At 43.9% G+C, this 19252-nt stretch overlaps 1 protein-coding gene across 1 annotated transcript in view; it reads right to left on the reverse strand.

Moving 5' to 3' along the window:
* The window catches only part of COL6A1 (collagen type VI alpha 1 chain), a 78061-nt gene extending 67493 nt beyond the window's left edge, over window positions 1–10568 (reverse strand). Inside the window, exons 1-3 of the mRNA XM_019553918.1 lie at window positions 10270–10568; window positions 9051–9180; window positions 304–504 (exon numbers count right to left, since the gene is read on the reverse strand). Coding sequence (XP_019409463.1) covers window positions 304–504; window positions 9051–9180; window positions 10270–10378 — 440 coding nt within the window. The 5' untranslated portion in view covers window positions 10379–10568. The remainder of the gene's footprint in view (window positions 1–303; window positions 505–9050; window positions 9181–10269) is intronic.
* Between the last annotated feature and the right edge of the window lie 8684 nt (window positions 10569–19252).

The following is a 19252-nucleotide window of genomic DNA, read 5'->3' on the forward strand; positions in this document are numbered from 1 at the left end:
GCTTTAAAGGAATGTTTTTGGCACAGGAGCAAAAACATAAAACAAACAAAACAAGAGCTGAGAGAAATGAAAAGGAAAACACACGGGGGGCTATTACTGCTGAAATGAGACTACCAGGACCCTCTGGGAACATTTTCAAACTTGCCTAGTGACACGGCGCTAACACAAGACAGCCATATTGAGTACTCTGCCAGCAGATTAGCCAAGAATGACTGTGAACCAGAAAAAGACCAAACCCTTCCCTTTTCTACCCATCTGCAATATCTTTCAAACATCATACATAAGTGCATTCTTCTCACATACCTGATCAGCACCTCCTCAATCCCTCTTTTGATGGCACAGTCTGTGTAGGTACCCTTCCCAATATACTTCACTTCAGACACTCTCCTCTTCAGGTCATCCTTGTCATTGGGCATACGGGTGAGCCCCTTTATTAGCTGCACTTCGTCACTGTAATGCAGAGCTCCAGCATTCCACACCAGGTTCCGGTCACATCGGTAATACCTGGAAAGATGAAGAGGGACATGTCATTCTCTGTGCCTATTTCTTCCATTACTCCAGCCAGGTCTCTCTCCCAGCCCCCTTTCCCAAGTACTACCACAGATCTCCTGCTTTTTTTTCATCTACAGGCCAGTACCTGAAGAGTCTGTGTAGACCCGCAGCTAAACATTTTGGCAACTGCAAAATCCTGCTGACTTACAGAGACTGCTTTTAATAATAACGCAGGTACGGAATCAGATTTTACTTGTCTTCCCTTTGTAGGCCCTTGTTTGGAGCCTGTATCCCATCTAATGGCAAGTGGCAAAGTATTAACAAACTGAGCCTTTGTGCCTTTGATTATGTAAGATAGGTTTCCCAATTCTGTTTAACTTAACAGAAAAAGATAAAGGGGTGAATTAATCACTGCCTACAAGTAACACTGGGAAGGGAACAAGACTCCATCAGTCTAGCAGATAAAAGGTACAACAAGAGACAATGACTAGAAGCTGAAGCTAGTAGGGCTGTGCAAAACAGTACCATTTCGTTTCGACTTCTGTTTCGCCATTTCAACAATTCAATACATTTCAAGTATTTCATTTTGAGTTTTGTTTTGTTTTGTTTTGAAAGCACCGTTACATTTTGTTTCATCAAACCTTTTGCTGTTTCAATGCTTCGGCCATAAGCTATAATGGGGAAGCACAAAACTGCCTATAACTTTGTGATTTTTTGCCCTCTCCCTTACCGGTAACACGTTGCTCTGCTTGGAGGAGGCCCCATAGGGGATTCTTAGTGACATGGGGACCCCAGTGCCAGGGAGGGTGGAGCATTTTGGGGTGCACTGGCCCCAGCGCCAGAGTGAGGGGGGCAGCGGGAAGCCCCAGAGCGAGGGGGTAGTAGAGCGCCACAAAGGCATGGAACAAGACAGGACAGTGGAAAGCCAGGGAGGACAAGGGAAGGGCCAAATCACAACAGGGCCCAGATCAAACCACGTCAGTGTCATCTGCAAGGCTTGGGCTGCAATGTAGGGGAGGAAAAGGAGCCGCAGATAGCGCTCCCTAGCACTGGGGCAGATGAAATTAACATCCCGCTAATTAACATCCGTTAATTAATCAAGATCAAGGCATGGCAGGTGAGTAGGCAGGCGGTTGTCCATAACAGGAGGGCGGAGTTGCTGATAGAAAGACCTAGTAGAGGTACTCCTGTCACACATGGGCACTTCATACTTACTGGCACTCTGGATGAGTGGGCTACAGAATCCTAGGAGACCACCACAATCGTGCCATGCATGTGAGGATAGACTGTTTTTAAAAGACACAGTGAGAGGTCTCTGAACATCCTGCTGTGAGCCCATCTTTGTTGACACAGTTTAGAGCATGTGAAAAAAGCCCTGGCTCACTGATACAGAGACTGATATCTGCCAATGAATTGGCCACAGGGACCAGGGTTGCTAGAAATCTCAGCACAGGGCGGGACAGATCATCCCCAGGTCTTTCAGGTATTCTGCTTGTGCGCTAAACTAGAGAGCTTAAGCTGCCTTTTAAGAACATGTTCATTTAGCAGAGGGAATCCAGGAAAAGATGGACATCATCCCCTACCACACAGGAACAAAATCCTGAACCTCTTCTCCTGCTGCCCTACAAGCCAAGTTCTCCCAAACCTCAGGTCATGCTGCAGCAACCCCTCCCCTGTGCCATCAAGCAGCTGACTTCCCTTTTTTCCAGGACCCCTCTCTTCCCCTCTGTGTTAACTGGAACTCCATCCTACCATCTACCAACATCTGCTTGCTCTATGCCTATTTTTGTGTCTGGTTCCCATGCAGACCTTCTGCTTTATACATGGTCTCTACTGCTTCAGCTCTACCCTGTGCCTTCCCAAACAGAGCCATTTTTTCACCCACTTTGTTTCGTATCCCTGCAGGACAAAACACAATCTCACTGATCTTGTCACAAGGGAGACCAACAGATTTTGCCATGACACTGTCTGCCTGGCTCCTCCCTACACCTTCTGCCAGGCCTAAGATCTCTGCTGGAACGGCTTTAACTGGTTGGTGGGGGGCCTGGCAGAGGTCTCCTCATGGTCCCCCAGCTCCCCCCCGACCTCCACCCACTCCCCCATGGCTGCCCGCCCGCCCTAGCGGTACTTTAAGGAAAAGCCCCAGTGCTCACTGGATCCTGCCAAGCAGGGGCAATCCCTGCTGCCCCATGCTGCAAAGGGGGCTCTGCACAAGTCTCCTGACCTCCCTCACTCCCCCCACAGGTGCCCCACCCAGGCCAGCTCCAGCCCTTTGAGAAATAAAAAAAAGCTGAGAAAAGCCCCAGGACACACCACTCCTGCAGCGGCCTCAGGGCTTTGGAGGCTCGTGCAGAGCCCCCCCACGTGGCACAGGGCAGTGGGGGGGCAGCAGGGATCACCCCCCATTGCCAGGAGTGGGGTGTGTGGGGGGGGTTCGGGGTTTTTTTTTCTTAAAGGGCTGGAGTTGGCTCGGGCAAGGCACCCATGGGGGGGCTGGGGGAGCGAGGGGAGCAGAGGGCTCATGCAGAGCCCCCCATGCATTGGGGGGAGGAGGGATCACCCCCTGCCTAGCAGCACCTGGTGACCACCGGGGCTTTTTTTTTTAAACAAGAGCTGGGGCGGGCAGCGCAGCCATTGTTGGGCTGGGAGAGCAGGCTGGGATTGGGCCTGGCCTGGCTGATCACTGAATCAAATCACTGTCCCCCGAATTGGCCGAATCTGAATCTGAAGTGAATACTAGCTGCTTCGCACAGGCCTAACTCACTCCAAAAACAAGCTTCCCCTCCACCTTTTAGCACTAAGCATGGCTAGAGGGTTACGGTGTGAGGTTCTTGCAGGGCTGACAGTGGGGTTTCTGTCAATCCAAGTGAACTCTAACATGCAGCTTATGAACTTTTTCAACAGTCTTCTGTCAGTGTCCTGCAGAGCTGCCTGCAAGGAACTTGGGAGAAGAATGCAGATTGCAGATGGAAAGAGATCGGAAGAGGTACTAGATGTCAGTCTGTGCATGCATGGCTGAAATGTTAGCTGCAGGTGCAGCACCTCTATGAATAACCCTCCTAAAAAAGGGCCAGGTTACAAGCATGGAGCCCTCCTGTGTTTTACTCAACATGTGGTACACAACACGTACACAAAACTCCATAAGGCCTAATTCCCCAGCCTGTATTTTGTGCAATCACTCATGCTTTGGTAAAATCTAAAAGGTTGCATGCTACAGCTTCTCCACACTCAGTCTGCACAGGAGAAAAAGCCTGCTTATATCAGTCAGCTGCTTATGCCTCCAGGGATGCTTGGCAAGTGTATGGCCCCGAAGAGCCAAAACCTAACTGGGAAATCCCTGTAGGAATCCCACAGATTTTAACTAAAATCTCTGATGAGAGTCATGGGGGTTGTAAAGCAATCTGCCAGGATCCCCTGATGCTTTTCAGTGTTCCCACTGATTGGGCTGTGCAGCTCCAGTCATCAGGGAAGAAGACCAAGTCAGGCTGGGCAAGAGGTGACAGGGTCAAGTTCTTGCAGGGCTGCCAAGGAGGAGTTTGGGAGGCTGTGGCAAAATGAATAAAGCTGGAAGTCAGAATAAGAAGAAGGCTGATGAAGGGAAAAGATACCCAGGGGAGGACAAAACATGGGAAGGGAAAGGTTAGAAGTGGCAGGAGCAAAAAAGGAGACTCTTATCACCTCTGCTCTGAATAGGGAACATCTGAGAAAAGCCTCCATAAAAGAGCAGCTCTTTGTATGGGGAGTGTAGGGGCAAGAAAACCTCTGAGAAAGACAGGTAAAGTACTAGTAAGATGCAGTGATGCTGCACAGAATGACCCCGCAGATCTGGAGCGCAGGTTCCAGCTGCAGCAAAAGCACATGGGATGGAAGGGAGGTTTGCTGTGTGTCTTGAAAGGATGCAACAGTTGAGACACATATGATGACAGGAGGGGAGACTGGTAGGGGGAGAAACAGGAAAGGCTGTTGGGATCTATACAGAGGGAACTGGGGAAGCAAGGGGAAAACAGGGAGTATGACAAAATATAGCGGTGTGGGGAGAACTATGAGTGAATGGCACCTTGACACAATCATTAAGCAGCTCTGCAGTGAATCAATTACATAATCTGCTGGGCAAAGCAAGCCCATCGATACCAGTGAATCACCAGCACAACTGGAAAGGTATCAGGCCAGTCTGTGAGTAAAGAGGGCATCCATTATTTCTAGGCTTGGCAAAATTCAATTTTTATGTTTTAATAATGTTGACAGCTAAAATCAATGTTTATTTTAAAGCATTTATTTCAGTTTTTAATGTTTAAAATGTTCCAGGGTTACACAAAACTAGGTTTATAGGGGCAGACAATTGAATAATGACAGTATACTGTTAAAAGCTTTATAAAAATCACATGTCAAAATATAAAAAGTATATACCCATAAAGCAATAAATCATACTTGCTTTAAATCATTCTGTTCATTCATTAGGAAAGAGCTGGGGAAGCAGGGACCAGAAGAGGAGGGCAGCCGCACTCCCAGAGCTCTGGGAACCTGGGCAGAGGCAGGGGCCACCCTGCCTGGATACTCTCCTCTCCTCCCCTCTCCTTCCCCCTACCCTACCCCACCCCACCCTGGTTTCTGGTAGGGGTTTGTTTAAGTAGCCTTTCTCTCTCCAGCTAGCTTCCTACCCCTGCGAAGGAGCAGCTAATTGCTTAATTAATATTAGGCCACTCATTGTTTTCTTCTTTAATCCCTCTGCCCTGTCCCGCCCTCACACTCTTTCTCTACTGCCCAGTAATAGGGGTAAGGTTTCTTGTTACACTCCCCTTTCTATAAATGTCATTTATTACCAAGGGGAATATTTTTCCATCAGGCTGTTAGTGTGATAGACTTGATGTTAATCAATAAAGATTGAACCACACCAAACCTAAGGATTTTCATAGACACTCATGGGTTCTTTGGTGGCTCAAGTGGCAAGATGAGGGGGCAAGCCAGTGTGAAGCCTGAATAGTTAGCAGGGCATTTTCCTTACATTACTTTGGATAAATATTTCTATATTCCCCATGCTATATCAGGGAAATCAGACTGCCACACACGCACTATGGTCCCCAGAGAGGTCAACGACCAAATAGCAGAACTTTTGGCTCAGGTAGAGTTCTAGTACCAGAGCAAGCCCCATCACAAGCCCCCCAGGTCACCCTAAACCTAAACCTCAGCCTTTTGCACAGTCTAGAGATGAGCTGCCCCTTTGTCTCTGCAGTGCAGGAGTGTCTCTGGCTGCACATCTGGGCACCATCATAAGCTTCCTGCTGACCCACATGGAAAGAATGCAGATTGTACGGGCTGCCGACAGAGACGGAGCACAGCTACAGCCTGTCCTGGCTGTGTGTTCCTCAGGATCTTCCCTGCCCTTCTCCCTCTTCCTATGAGACAGGGGCTTGTGGGCATTCAGCAAAACTACTGGGAAAATGTGGGAGTGGGGGGGCACCTTCCCCAACACCCAGACCTGAAAGCTGGGCATTTTGAGTGGTGATAGGAGAGGAGGAACGAACACCCTCGGCAGCCCCTGGCCTGTCTACTTTAGGGAGGAAAGTGGACACCATTTTAAGAAAGGTCCCTCTAACCTACTGTCTAGCAGTCATCAATTCCTGTGATAGCCTTCACCCCCCAAATGTCTTCCCCGCCATTCCTAAATTTACCCAGACACTACTGTTCCCCCTACTCACCCTAACACACCCAGCTTTCTTGCCCCAATACGTCATGGAGGCCCAGCAGCAGAACATCTGCATAACACCATGGCAAGTGCCCCTGGGGGAACACATGCTCAACTGCCACCAGTTTGATAAGGGTTGACAGGGGCTGTCTCTCTATGCTCAGCATGTGGTAGCAGATTAACTTGGGAGGAGAGCTAACATACTTCATTTCCAGGCAGAAGCCTCTATCCCCAGCAGGACAGCCTATGGTGATACTAGCAAATCAGGAACAGGACCTTGTCAGCAGATGGCTTACTAGGTAGCTGGGGAAATGGGTCCCTTTTAGATCTGGTGCTACCACCGAAGGTTTCCCTGTGCAGAGGCCTTGCTGAAGCAATCACAGAATACATTATGACTCCCTTATCAGTAGCAGCCGTGTCAACTTGGCATTCGAGGGGGTTTCAATAACTAATCGTAGCTACCTTTAAGCCCCATAGGGCTGGCCTATTGAGCAGGTCAGCAGCCTGAGGGTTCTCTTAATTCCTCCTTAAAAGTCACTATGCAGAGGAGGAGGATACCCCAGGATCCTGCTGAAAGCTGTGTGTTCCTGGTCACCAGGCTGCATTCATTCATGGTTTTCAATGTGAATGTGTTGCAAGGGAAAGGGCTTAAAAGTAAATTAGGAAAGGCTAAGATCATCCAATGGCCAGCTGGGTAAAAAGCCCCATTCAGCAATCCAGTATCTGTGAGCTAAGGTCTGCATCTCCCATTGCTCCCTGCCAACAACACCAGACTTGTGCATACTGTGGGTGCTTCCCTGGAGTCCTGCACCCTTAGGGGCATAATCACCTAGCACTGCAGTTATCTGTGTGGACACAAACTACAGAGGGGTTCTTGTGGACAGCAACATAACTGCATGATACAAGCAATACAAGAGAAACGTGCTGCCACAATTTAAGAAGGGCCAGGGAGTTGCTTTGTGTTTACCAGCTAGTAGGGCTGTGTGAAATATCACCGGGTGTTTTGTTTCACTGTTGTTTCGACTCGTTTCAAGCTCAAAACAGTGAGATCAAAATGAAACAAAAGACTTCGAAACAGCCGTGAAATGAAATGAGGGCACTCGAAATGTTTCAAAACGTTTTGAGTGTGGTTTGCTTGCAGGGAAACAGAAACTAAGGAGAGGGAGGGGGAAGAGCGGGGAAGGGCTGCTCTGATATTGACTGTGTAGTTGGCCAGTGACTGTGATCCTTCCCTGAGGTCCCTTCCAATCCCAGTGCTCTGGGGGAGGGACGGAAAAACAGCTGGGCCTTAACACACACACACACACACACACACACACACACACACAAATTTTGCTTGTCAGCAGCTTGAGATGCAGTTTCCCAGAAACCCCTGCACCTATCTCCTTGAAACTTGGCAGACTTCATGCCCTCAGAAGGGGATACCATCCCTGCAAGTCCCATCTGAATCAGGCAAGAAATGACAAAGTTACAGGCAGTTTCATGCTTCCCCATTATAGCCTATGGGCAAAACGTCGAAACAGCATGGAGGCAGTGAAACAGTTTCGACGAAACGAAAAGGAACAGTGCTTTCAAAATGAAATGAAACTTGAAATGAAACACTGTCCTGGTGAAATGGAAGTCAAAACGAAACGGTGCTGTTTCACGCAGCTCAACCAGCTAGCCCTGAACTCCTTTAGCCAGTCAGATTTAACACTGACCTGATAAAGAAAATCTCAAGGAGAAATCTGTACATAAAACATGGTAATAACTTTAATCCCCTACAACAAGCACCTAAGAAGACATAAAATAAAATTAAGTAGACCAGGAAACTCGTTCTATGGTAAGTATTATTAAGCTTTGCAGGATTCAATTTTTAATTGGTAAACATTGGTTTAGCCTGACACTCAAAAGACTGATAGAAAAATATTTCTGTTGGCAATCAAAATGTACATAAAGAAAATGTAAATGTATATAGATATCCATGAGGGAGGTAAGGAAATTCAGAGCAGGGGGTGCTGTCCTCACACACACATACAGACCAGTCACTGCAGGGGCTGGGTGGCCATACTGGTAAGGCAGTGCTGGGAGGGGTGGGTGGAGGGTCAGGGTGCTGGCAGCAAGGAGCCCAGTGCCATCAGCCTCTCACTCTAAGTCCCAGCCTGGCCTCTGCGGGAGTTTGGCCCCTGCCTCAATCATGCAAAGGCTCAGCTGGGCCAAGCCAGCTGCATGGGAATTTGGCCCTGACCTGTCTGGGATCTGGGCAGAGCAAGGGGCCAGAGGCACCAGGCTCCTAGGTGCTACCAGCTCTCCCCTCAAATCCCCACTCCCAGCATAGCCTTACTGGCACAAACCCTAGCTCGTGTAGTGGCCAGTGTGTGCATGTGTTAAATTGATAAAAAAGTGGAAAACACCCCTAATTGCAGGCAATCCTGAAGATCTGAATTGATAAAAATCAAAATAAATGGTTAAAAAAAACCACTGATTTTTGCTGTCAACATAATAAATAAGTCTCATTCTGCCAAGCCTAAATATTGTTAAAGGAATGCCGCCACCTGCAGTTTGGAGTGGAGATGTGCAGAACAACTCCACTTTTGTTGGGGAAACACAAGACAACCAACTTTAAAAAAAAAGAGCATCAAGCTTGGGTGTACAAAGTCTGTGGGGCCACAGATATTCTCTTTTCATTTTTGAGACAGATATACATTTCCCTGAGGCATACATATACAATCACCAGAAAGCCTAATACAAATTTGCAAGTACATGATCCCTTTAGTACTGCCATATTTTTTTTTACACTATTACATACAGATTGCACAGAATATCAGCAGAAAATTAGAGTGATGTAAGAAGCACAGGGGGGAAGGGGAAGAAAATGATATCCATGTATATTTACCTGTCTGTTAACTTATCAATGAACCGGTTGGTAAAGTCTTTCACTTGGTCGACCAAATCTCCAATTGGCTTCACCCTTAAAGCAACACTTTCTGAGGTATCCAGAACAAAAAACAGATCCACAGGGCAATCTGCAAAAAAGAAGAAAAAAAGAAAGAAAGAGAGAGAGCACAACAAAGTTAAAATACTGTGATGCTATACATTTCAGTTATTCTACAAGATATAACAGGGTAGACTTGGTTTTCCATGGGTCATGGTGAAGCCTATGTGCAAGAGAGAGAACCAGTGCGTTTTGTTAAAGAACATCTGAAATCTAAAGCCCTTTCTAATATGCTCTCAAATCTTAATAATGCCATGTGCCAGAACACAAAATATGTATATAAACTCTAAGACTTCTATGGCATTTCTGCTTTGTGATTTGTGGTAAGTTGCTTTGAATGTGAAGTCATATTCAAAAGAATTTTTCTTCATTGGCTTTAACATCTTTCTCCCCAAACTTGGTATTTTTTTTCACATTGACTGTTGCAGTTTTTAAAGTGAAAGTCTGTTTCTCCAGGTTTCTCTGTTCTAAATAGGATCTAATTTCATCCTTATAAAATGCTTCATGAAACAAGTGTTATTATTTAAAACAACATCCAGACATAGCATTAAAGTTTCATCTTGTATGCCTTTCCCCATTACAGAATAAAAATAATTACAACTAAGAGAGGAATCATGTTCTGCAACAGGAACCCATAAAATTGTTACAAGTAAAGGAACAAACCTAAAATATATATATATATTTATAGATTGTGATAAAATGTTAAAAAAAATTTACAACACATGTCAGAATGTTAAACACTTTGCTAGTTGCTTCTTTTATATTTCTTTACTAATCACCAGCCCCAGCTAATAACACACATGGCAGGTATAAGACAGCAGAAGATAACTGGAAAATAAAAAACTCCTGGCTGCACAGAGAGGTGAGGGAAGCAAGTCGATCTTAGACAGGCCCTTTAAAATAATTGATTTAAAATAATCAATCTAAAATTGATTTCTTTTAAAAATCCAGGCAAATCTAAAGCTGCATTGTAAACACCATGAGAAGCCTTTTCCTTAGTGCAAAAAATAAGTTAACACAGTAATATGTCCATTTGAAGTCAGATACAAGTTTTCACATTGTAGGAAACTATTAGGAATATGAGAACAGAATAAAGTACAGCAGAAAGTGACATCCTTACCTTCAAATTTCACAACTGTAGTGGATAGTTCTGTTTGCTGAGCCAGTGCCCCTTTCCATAGGAAACAGACTTCAAGTAGGAAAGTGAACAAAAACGTTCTTAACCTCATCTTGACAGTTTCAGATTACCATTTAGGGATATTTAAGAAAATGAAGGGAAGGAGAAACTAATGAAGCCAGAGGGGAAGGAGTTTTTACCCAACTTGAGGATTTTTTCTAACTTTTTACTGTATTTCTGCAGGAGGAGGAGTTCGAGAGGGAGTTGAGATGAGAAGGAGATGAATTTAGAAGCTTGTTTCTCAGCTCTGGAGGGAGGGATTTTCTCTGTCCGTTTCAGCTCAGCCAGCTGTGAGTCACTGACACACACACACACAGAGTCCTATCTTGGGAGCCTTTTTCTTTAATCAAAGTGTCTTTTTCCTTCTTCAAATATTGTTGCACCTTCAAAATCATCTTGATCTTCATCAGATCATAATTTCAAAAATATTTTGCACTCTCTCCCTCTTTACCAAACTTATCTTGCAGTGCTTTATGATTTAATGATTAATGGCTTGGCTACATGGATCTCAGTCTCAGAAGAAGAATCCAGATGGCATAAGCCTAAATACTATATCCCTTCAGTTACAAAAAAATCTGCACATCATTTTTTGACTCAGTTGTTAACTTCTGTGTGGTCCAGTCCTAGCATCATTGATCAAATTGCCTATTGAAGTCAAAGGTTGTTGTGTCAGATGGCATTCAAGACTCATTTCAAATTCTGGCAGGCCTGGTCCACTCTCAAAATAAAGACTCCCAGTCTGATTTTCTCACAGCTTCTACTTTATGGAGACAGGCACTCCCTACCCCTGTACCTCTCCCAAACCAAAGCATGGGCAAAACAAATGTTGCCCCGTTGATTTGCAGATGTGAAGATAACTCTGCATAGTGAGAAGCAGTAAGGCTTTCTAGCTTCTTATTCCAGAGATGGTATTTCCCTCCCCAGCTCATACAGTTCTTCATACAATGAATGAGCATCTCAAGTCGTCTTACACCATCTATACACCCAATACCACTATCATGCCTGACTATGTGTGAATCCCAACAACAGTAGGCTCGTGCACTAGGCTGACTTCCTTTGATGATTTACTATACAGCTACTACAGCAAAATCTATACTGCTGTACATTCACAAGGAGATTTAGGAGCCCAGCTCAGCTACTTAGATTTAAAAGTGTTGACTATAAAGTATAAGTATTTATAAATCAATGCGAGAAGCTCAACAAAAAGAAAAAAAATCAAAGGACAGGTAATCCAAAGTATCTGCCAAATGCCCTCAAACCCTTCAATATAACAGAAATCCCTGAAGTATAGTGGAATGATAGAAACCAAGGCAATAATGTAATATTTAGATGTGGCCTGTGGCGAAGGAAAAGATTAATCAGTAGTGATTGGAGAGTAATACCAAACCTAAAAGTTTCCATAGTGTCTCTTGGATACAGTTTCTGAATGAAAAGTACTATATAGCAATTTGCTATTATTTTGCACAAATAGTCTTAATTGTAGGAAATAAGTATTTTAATGGGCTTATGTTACTGGGTTCCACCTCTGGAAAAGAACCTTGAGTGAATAATGCTGTGGGAGATCAATGAGACAATTAAGAGTTAAACGGCAATAATTAATAAACAGCTTTGATTTTCTGCATATAAAAAGTCAATAATTGCCATATGACAAGGTTAAAAGAAGCAGTTTCATTAGGTTTCATAACCTAAACCTTACCTCTTGGAACTGCTAGTACTAGAGCACAGAAGTCTAGAGGAGGAGGCTATTGATGTAGTTGTAATACACACAGTTGTTAGCTGAAAAAGTAACTATAGCTGAATTGCTTAGTATTCATGACCATAGTAATCATCATCCAGCTGAAAGATCCTAGCAACCACTAGCCTGGTGACAATGAACTTTAGAAAGGATGATTTAAAAATCAGGATGCTATTTTAAAGTCAAAAGAGAAAAAAAGTCAAGTGTTTAGATGCATGGAAACTATATAATCTTATCCCCAAAAACCATGCACATCCCTAGAAAAAAGAGGAGGCAACAGAAGTTTAGCTAAATGGAAGTTCAACAGGCTATTTCAGTCAAACAGGCAGTCTTCAAACACTGGAAATCCAGCCTAAGTGAATACAACAGAGAGGGGCCTTAACAGCTGTAACTAAAATGGAAATTTGGATGCTCAGATGAAATTTGAATGAAATAGATATACTTTCTGCATGTAAATTAAGTAGAAATCCTGCAAGATCACCAACAAGTCCACTGAGGAGTGCTTAGAAGGTACAAGAACAGTAGAGAAAAATTACTGCTTTGAATTAATCTTCTGTAAGAGAGGGTACAGGAGAGACATGCCCCAGCTGACTCTATTCAGCTAATAAAAACAGGGCACTGAGGCACTGTAGTGTCAAAAATCAGAGCTAGATAAAGCAAATAATAAATTCTTCACCTGTCACAAAAAGCTTTACATCAGTACTACTCTGGTTAAAACTATGTAAAAGTAGAATTATGAGACACCTAGTGGAAAATGATAGGATAAGTGTTCACCTGTAGGGCTTTGGCAAAAGAAAATCTCTCCTATCCCCAAGAACCATTTCAGCATAGTAACAAAATACTACTACTATTACTTTTAAATCATATTGCCACCTGTCTAGGAGCCGTGTTTAATCAGGATTAACTAAGGGCTACGCATTTCTGTGGATAATGAAAACATCCAGAATTCTGGTAGGAAAGATAAGACCCTTCTGTCTGTAAGAAATGTGAATGTTCATGCAAAAGAAACAAAGCAACAAAACCAGCCCACTATGCTCCTATTTGGACACCAGAACTCCATTGCCAAACAAAACCTAGCTGCTGCTTCCGTGCACCTATCCCACTAGCACTGCTCACCACCTCCTGACAGCCCTTCATTATCCCTCTTCCTCATCCCACAGGACACTGAAAGCAAAGTGAAAAGGAAAGAGGAAGGGACAGAAAAGCTCCAGCTAACTCATCAGCTTCCTCAGAGCCCCAGCCTGAAAATGAAGAACAGAAACTTCTAAGAGGAGAACCGGAAGAACAAGCATAAGTCAAGAGACTATTCTGCTGTGCTAGGTGACTTGTTTCTTCCTTCAAGAAAAGGAATCATCAGTGCCTGTTATAACCTTTCTACCTGGCCCTTACTCCAGGAAGTAGAGAAAAAATGTCTAGAGTCCAGATCTGAAGTGTACTACTTAGGCACCCTAAACCTGACTTTAGGTTCCTGACCCCATAAGGGGCATCTAGAACCCAGATTTAAGTGTCTGGATTATACAGTACATGGTCAGAATTAGGAACCTCAGAATGGGATCCTGAGCAGGGATCCACATGGGACTAGCCAAAAAGAAACACTCAGCCAGAGGTAGGTCTGAAAATGCCCCTCTGAAGGTTAGATGCCAGAGTAAGGGCTGCTTGGAGGCACCTCCATTCACACAGGACCCAGAGCCAGAACCCCTTCAAAAAACTGAACAGAGTCAACTAGTCTTTATTTAAATGTGAGGATGTGATGCAGCCAGCCACCATATTATATAACAGCTTAGTGGCCAAAGCAGTCACCTAGGAAGTGGGAGAATTGAATTCTAGGTCCTTTTCAATCTCAGTGGGCGCGTCTACATGTGCATTTACTGTGCATTAAAATTTACTGTACAGTAAGTAGGTTTAGGGTGGTGTCTACACGTGCAGGCATTAAAACACAGTAATGCTGTGTGTGGACCAACTTGGGACTAAAGTTAGTCCCAAGTCAATCCACACACACAGTGTTACTGTACAGTAAAGCATCTATATGTGCATTACTGCATAGTAACTAATCGGGTGTAAGTTTGGCACTTGCATGATGCAAGTGTCAAATTTATGCTCAAGTCAGTGTAAGTCGCCATATTTACTGTGCAGTATGGGAGTTCACATGTAAATGCTATCCATACTATGCAGTAATTTTTGGTTACTGTGCAGTAAATGTGCACGTGTATGTGCCCAGGGAGTTCTACCCATACCCCCTGCCTGCCAGGAGAGCACCCTAACCATTAAGCTGTAGGCAAGACAGAGGTGGAAAAAGGTGACCTCCTGCTTCAAGTTACTAGGTAGTAAAGAATGCAAGATTCAAGAGGCCAGAGACCATAGGCACAAGAAGGAACATGACTATGTTGCCCAATGGGAGAGGAGAGAAAAGGCTTATCAATTCATATAAATAAAGAAACCCAGAAGAGAACTGAGACCTCTAAGATGTGGTGGAGACTAAAGACAAACTAGATATGACCCAAGTACTGAATCAAGCCTTTGCCTTAGCCTTTAGTAAGATGAAGATACAATTGTGTGGTACCAAATATGAACAAAAACTTAGAACCCTCACTCTAAAAGACTGGAGAGGAAATTAGAAGAGCTTGGATTGTTCACCTTAGCAAAATGAAGTTGAGAGGGGATATTATAACTTTTAAAAATATTGGTTTATTTGTGGAGTGAATATCAGAGGCAGAAGATGTATTAAGTTAAAGAACAATCAGCAGAAAATCAAATGGCTACAAATTAATTGCAAATACATTTAGACTGGAAATGAAAAGAAGGTTTTGAACTATGGAAGGAGTAAAGATTTAGAATTGATGCAAAAAAGGTGGGGTACAAAGAAGCCAAAACATTTCAACATGGAGATTAGCAAGATTATGAAAGGGAAAACATGAGAGGACAGGGTGTTTTAGGCTCAGTAGTCAGCTCAGGTGCTATATAAAACCCATGGTTGGGTTGAAAGTTAACTCCCTCTGCCTGTGGAAGATGTCTGGCCATCCTACGATGATTCATAAATCTAAATCCAATTTTCAAAATTAACTGAGGGCCAAGTCTGTAAGGGTGTTTATGTATCTGACCATCTATCTGCTATAAGGTGTCTGAATGTATTTGAGGATCCAGGACTTCACAGGCAAAGTAAGCTCCCAGACTACTGCACCGGGCAGCAGAGTTTCAGGAAAAGGTGAATACCCCTCAGTGGTGAAAGAACAGGTTAGGGACTATTTAGAAAAGCCGGATGTGACAAATCCATGGGGCCAAATGCAATGCATCCAAGGGTACTGGGGGAGTTAGCTGATGTGACTGCAGAGCCACTGTCCATTATCTTTAAAAATTTATGGCAATTGGGGGAGGTCCCTGATGGTTGGAAAAGGGTAAATATAGTGGCCATCTTTAAGGAAGAGAAGGAGATCAAGGAAACTACAGATTAGTCAGCCTCACCTCAGTACCCATAAAGAGCATGGAGCAGGTCCTCAAGAAATCCATTTCTAAGTACTTGGAGGAAAAGAATGTGATCAGGAAGAGTCAGCATGGATTAACCAAGTGCAAATCATACCTAACCAATCTGATTGCCTTTTATGATGAGATACCTGGCTCTGTGGATGCAGGAAAGCAGTGGATGTGATATACCTTGACTTTAGCAAGGCTTTTGATATGGTCTCCCACAGCATTCTTGCAAGCAAGCTGAGGAAGGATGGGTTGGATGAATGGACTGTAAGGTAGATAGAAAGTTGGCTGGATCATTCAGCTCAATGGGTAGCGATCAATGGCTTGACGTCTAGTTGGCTGCTGGTATCAAGAGGAGTGCCTCAGGTTTTAGTCTTGGGACTGGTTTTGTGTAATGTCTTCATTAACAATCTGGAAGATAGGATGGATTGCACCCCAAGCAAGTTCGCAGGTGAGATCAAGCTGGGGGGAGTAGTAGATAAGCTGGAGGGTAGGGCTGGGATTCACAGTGACCTAGACAATTTGGAGGATTGAGCCAAAAGAAATCTCATGAGCTTCAACAAGGATAAGTGCAAACTCCTGCACTTAGGACAGAACAATCCCATGTACCCTTGCAAGCTGGGAACCAACTGGCTAAGCAGCAGCTCTGCAGAAAAGGACCTGGGGATTACAGTGGACAATAAATTGGATATAAGTCAACAGTGTGCTCTTCTTGCCAAGAAGGCTAACAGCATACTGGGCTGCATTAGTGGGAGGTGAATCGAATAGGGCCCACTTCACACACCTCTATTATTTAGTCTACAGAAGAGAAAAGACTGAGGGAGGATTAGATAGCAGCCTTTAACTACCTAAAGGGTGGTTCCAGAGAGGATGGAGCTAGACTGTTTTCAGTGGTGGCGGATGACAGAACAAGGAGCAATGGTCTCACATCACAACAAGAGAGGTTTAGGTTGGATATTAGGAAAAACTCTCAATAGTATGGTGGTGAAGCACTGGAATGGGCTACCTAAAAAGATGGTAGAATCTCCATCCCTGGAGGTTTTTAAGGTCCAGCTCCAACAAAACCCTGGCCTGAATGATCTAATTGAGGATGGTCCTGCTTTGAGCATGGAGTTAGACTAGATGACCTCCTGAGGTCCCTTCCAACCCTAATTTTCTATTATTCTGAGAGTTACTTGAGGAACTTAAAATCTAGTGGTTTCTAACTCGCTCACACCTTTTTTAACATGATTCCTAACTTAGAACCCCCCACCCCCAAGCATGATCATTCAGCCTACTCCCAAGAGAAGAGGAAGTATGTGCAGCATCATCAGATTTAAATATATGGAGCTGTTTAATACTTCACCAAGCTGGACAGTGAGAGTGGCCTGGAATCAAGCAGAAAATGGAGTTTCCACCGAGAGCTGGCCTTAGGGATGGGCAATGTGGGTGGCCGCCCAGGGTGCCCTGGTCAGGGTGGTGCTGGCAGTGTCATGCAGCTCTGCAGGCAGAGAGTTGGGGGCGGGGTGGCTGGTGCAGCTCTGGTATCACTACTCAAGCAGCTAAGGGAGCTAAGGGAGATGATTGTTAACATCTGTGAAGTAAAGAACAATTAATGGGCCGTTTACTTCCTCAGCTGCCTGAATAGTAATATATATCAGAGCTGTACCACCTGGGGGAGGAGGACAGCTACTCAGCAGTGGCAGGAGCAGGGTCAGAGTCAGGACACCCATTTTAATTTTCACCAGCCATGACCTTTGCAATTGTGTGCTAGCATTTGCCACGGTGTGCTGAGATGCACATTTCATTTTTCACCAGCAGTGAAACTTAGAAGGAAACAAAATGTCACAAGTACCTAAGAAGAGGATGTTAGGGGCACAGAACAGGAAACAAAAAGTTCATTTAATGACTGCAATGAAAAAAGATGCAGATGCTATGAAAAGAATACCTGAAATCTATTAACAAGATCCCATACAGTAGTAGTGAGAAGGTCAAAGCTGAAACATCAGATGAAAAATGAATAGGTGATCCACAATTCAATTTCCAAGAATCATGGCAAGAGAAACAAAGAGACTCAAACAAAACAAATTCTTCATCCAGACCAGAATAATGACAATTCCACTAGTGACAGAAATGGAACAATTCCCATTACAGGTGTTGGCAATGCTATTTCTGATGCTGCTTCATTACCCAATCTAACACCCAAAATTTGAGATCTGCTAGTGACCAACCATCCAACAAAAGGATATGGATTTTCCTCTGATGAGCAGAATCGCTATTTTCCTATGACATTTTTATACAGAAATCTTGAAAACGGCCAAATTCTGAAATGATGCCGGCTGCTTTACTAAGAGCCCACTAACAAGATTTTCTATTTCTGCTGCAAATTCATTCACCTGAATCAAAAAACCATCCCTAGTGTATGAGGGGCCGAATGACTGGAAGCATATCTCAGATTCGCACATATCATAAAAAGTCACCTAATAATTTCAAGTCAGTATGCAAAACATGCTGGGAGTGCAAAATTGAAAGTGTTAAAGCTGTTTGATAGCAAACTTCTGAAGTCTATGATGTCCTCACTGCATTGGCTGAATCAGAGCAAGCAGATGCTGGTATCCATTATGTTCAATTGTTCAAATTCAAGTTTCTTGTCTCCATTGTGATGTGGAGTACAATATCCTTTTTGAAGTCAATGTGGTGAGCAAAAGCATGCAAAGCAAGAATGTCAACCAGAAGCTTGATAAATGCCTACCATCACTATATCGTAAACTACAGGGAAGTCTGTGAATTACAGAACCACTACTCAATGATGTCAAGAATGAGCAAGGCCATAGGTCTTAAGTTCAGAATATGAACTAGTATAAATTTTCATAGTTGATTTCAAAAGGGCTATATACTGGGTTTTTAACTTCAAGTACTTGGCTATCTCCCATTCAATAAATTATACGTTACAAATGACATGCTTCAGTTGAAACCTCTTTACAACATTTAAGAAAATGGAAAATCTAACTGTATCTTGGAGTAGAAACAGCTCCTACATTTGTCTTAGATACATGGATTCATAAGGCCAGAGAGGTCCTTTTGACCATTTAGGCAACATCTTGCATAACACACACTGGAGAAAGACTCCCACCTCTCCCTGACTTCTCAGACCACCCCCAGAAAATCCTCCCAAGAAGAAATGGTCTCATTTGCTCTCATTCTTGCCAAACAGAAGATATTCTTTAAGCCTGACAGTTGTGTAAGCCATTATAAATTTTATGTTGGGTAATAAGACCTGTAGGGGTCGTTAATAAAATGTACATAGAACAGTTATTGGAGGCAAAGCTAACAGCCCCAGACCTGAGGGACAGTATTGATGAAAATAAATATAGGCTTTGACAGCCCAATTGAATAACATTAAAAATGAACACTGATAAAGCTGGAGCAGAAAGTGCTCACAATCCCCAGAGAGGCAATAGCTGTAGTGTTTTACCAAAACACCTGAGACCTATTCAGAAGCATTTTAATATAAGTAACAAATTCACTGGCAAAATGTAAGGGGTGCGCATGTCCCCCCCCGAGAAGCACTGGTGGCACTCCTGGCCACAGGCTGCTGCAGCAGGGGTAAGGGGTGCTCCGGGCTCACAGCCGGCCCAGCACAGCAGGCAGGTAGGTAAGGTTTCTTTCTTTAGTTTCTGGCCTTGGGAAGGTAGGGTGGGAGATCAAGACCCCCATGGTGCAGGAAGGGGCAGGAGTGAATCATTC

Source organism: Crocodylus porosus, unplaced genomic scaffold (assembly GCF_001723895.1).
Source record: "Crocodylus porosus isolate Cpor-Errol unplaced genomic scaffold, CroPor_comp1, whole genome shotgun sequence".
Lineage (NCBI taxonomy): Eukaryota > Metazoa > Chordata > Crocodylia > Crocodylidae > Crocodylus > Crocodylus porosus.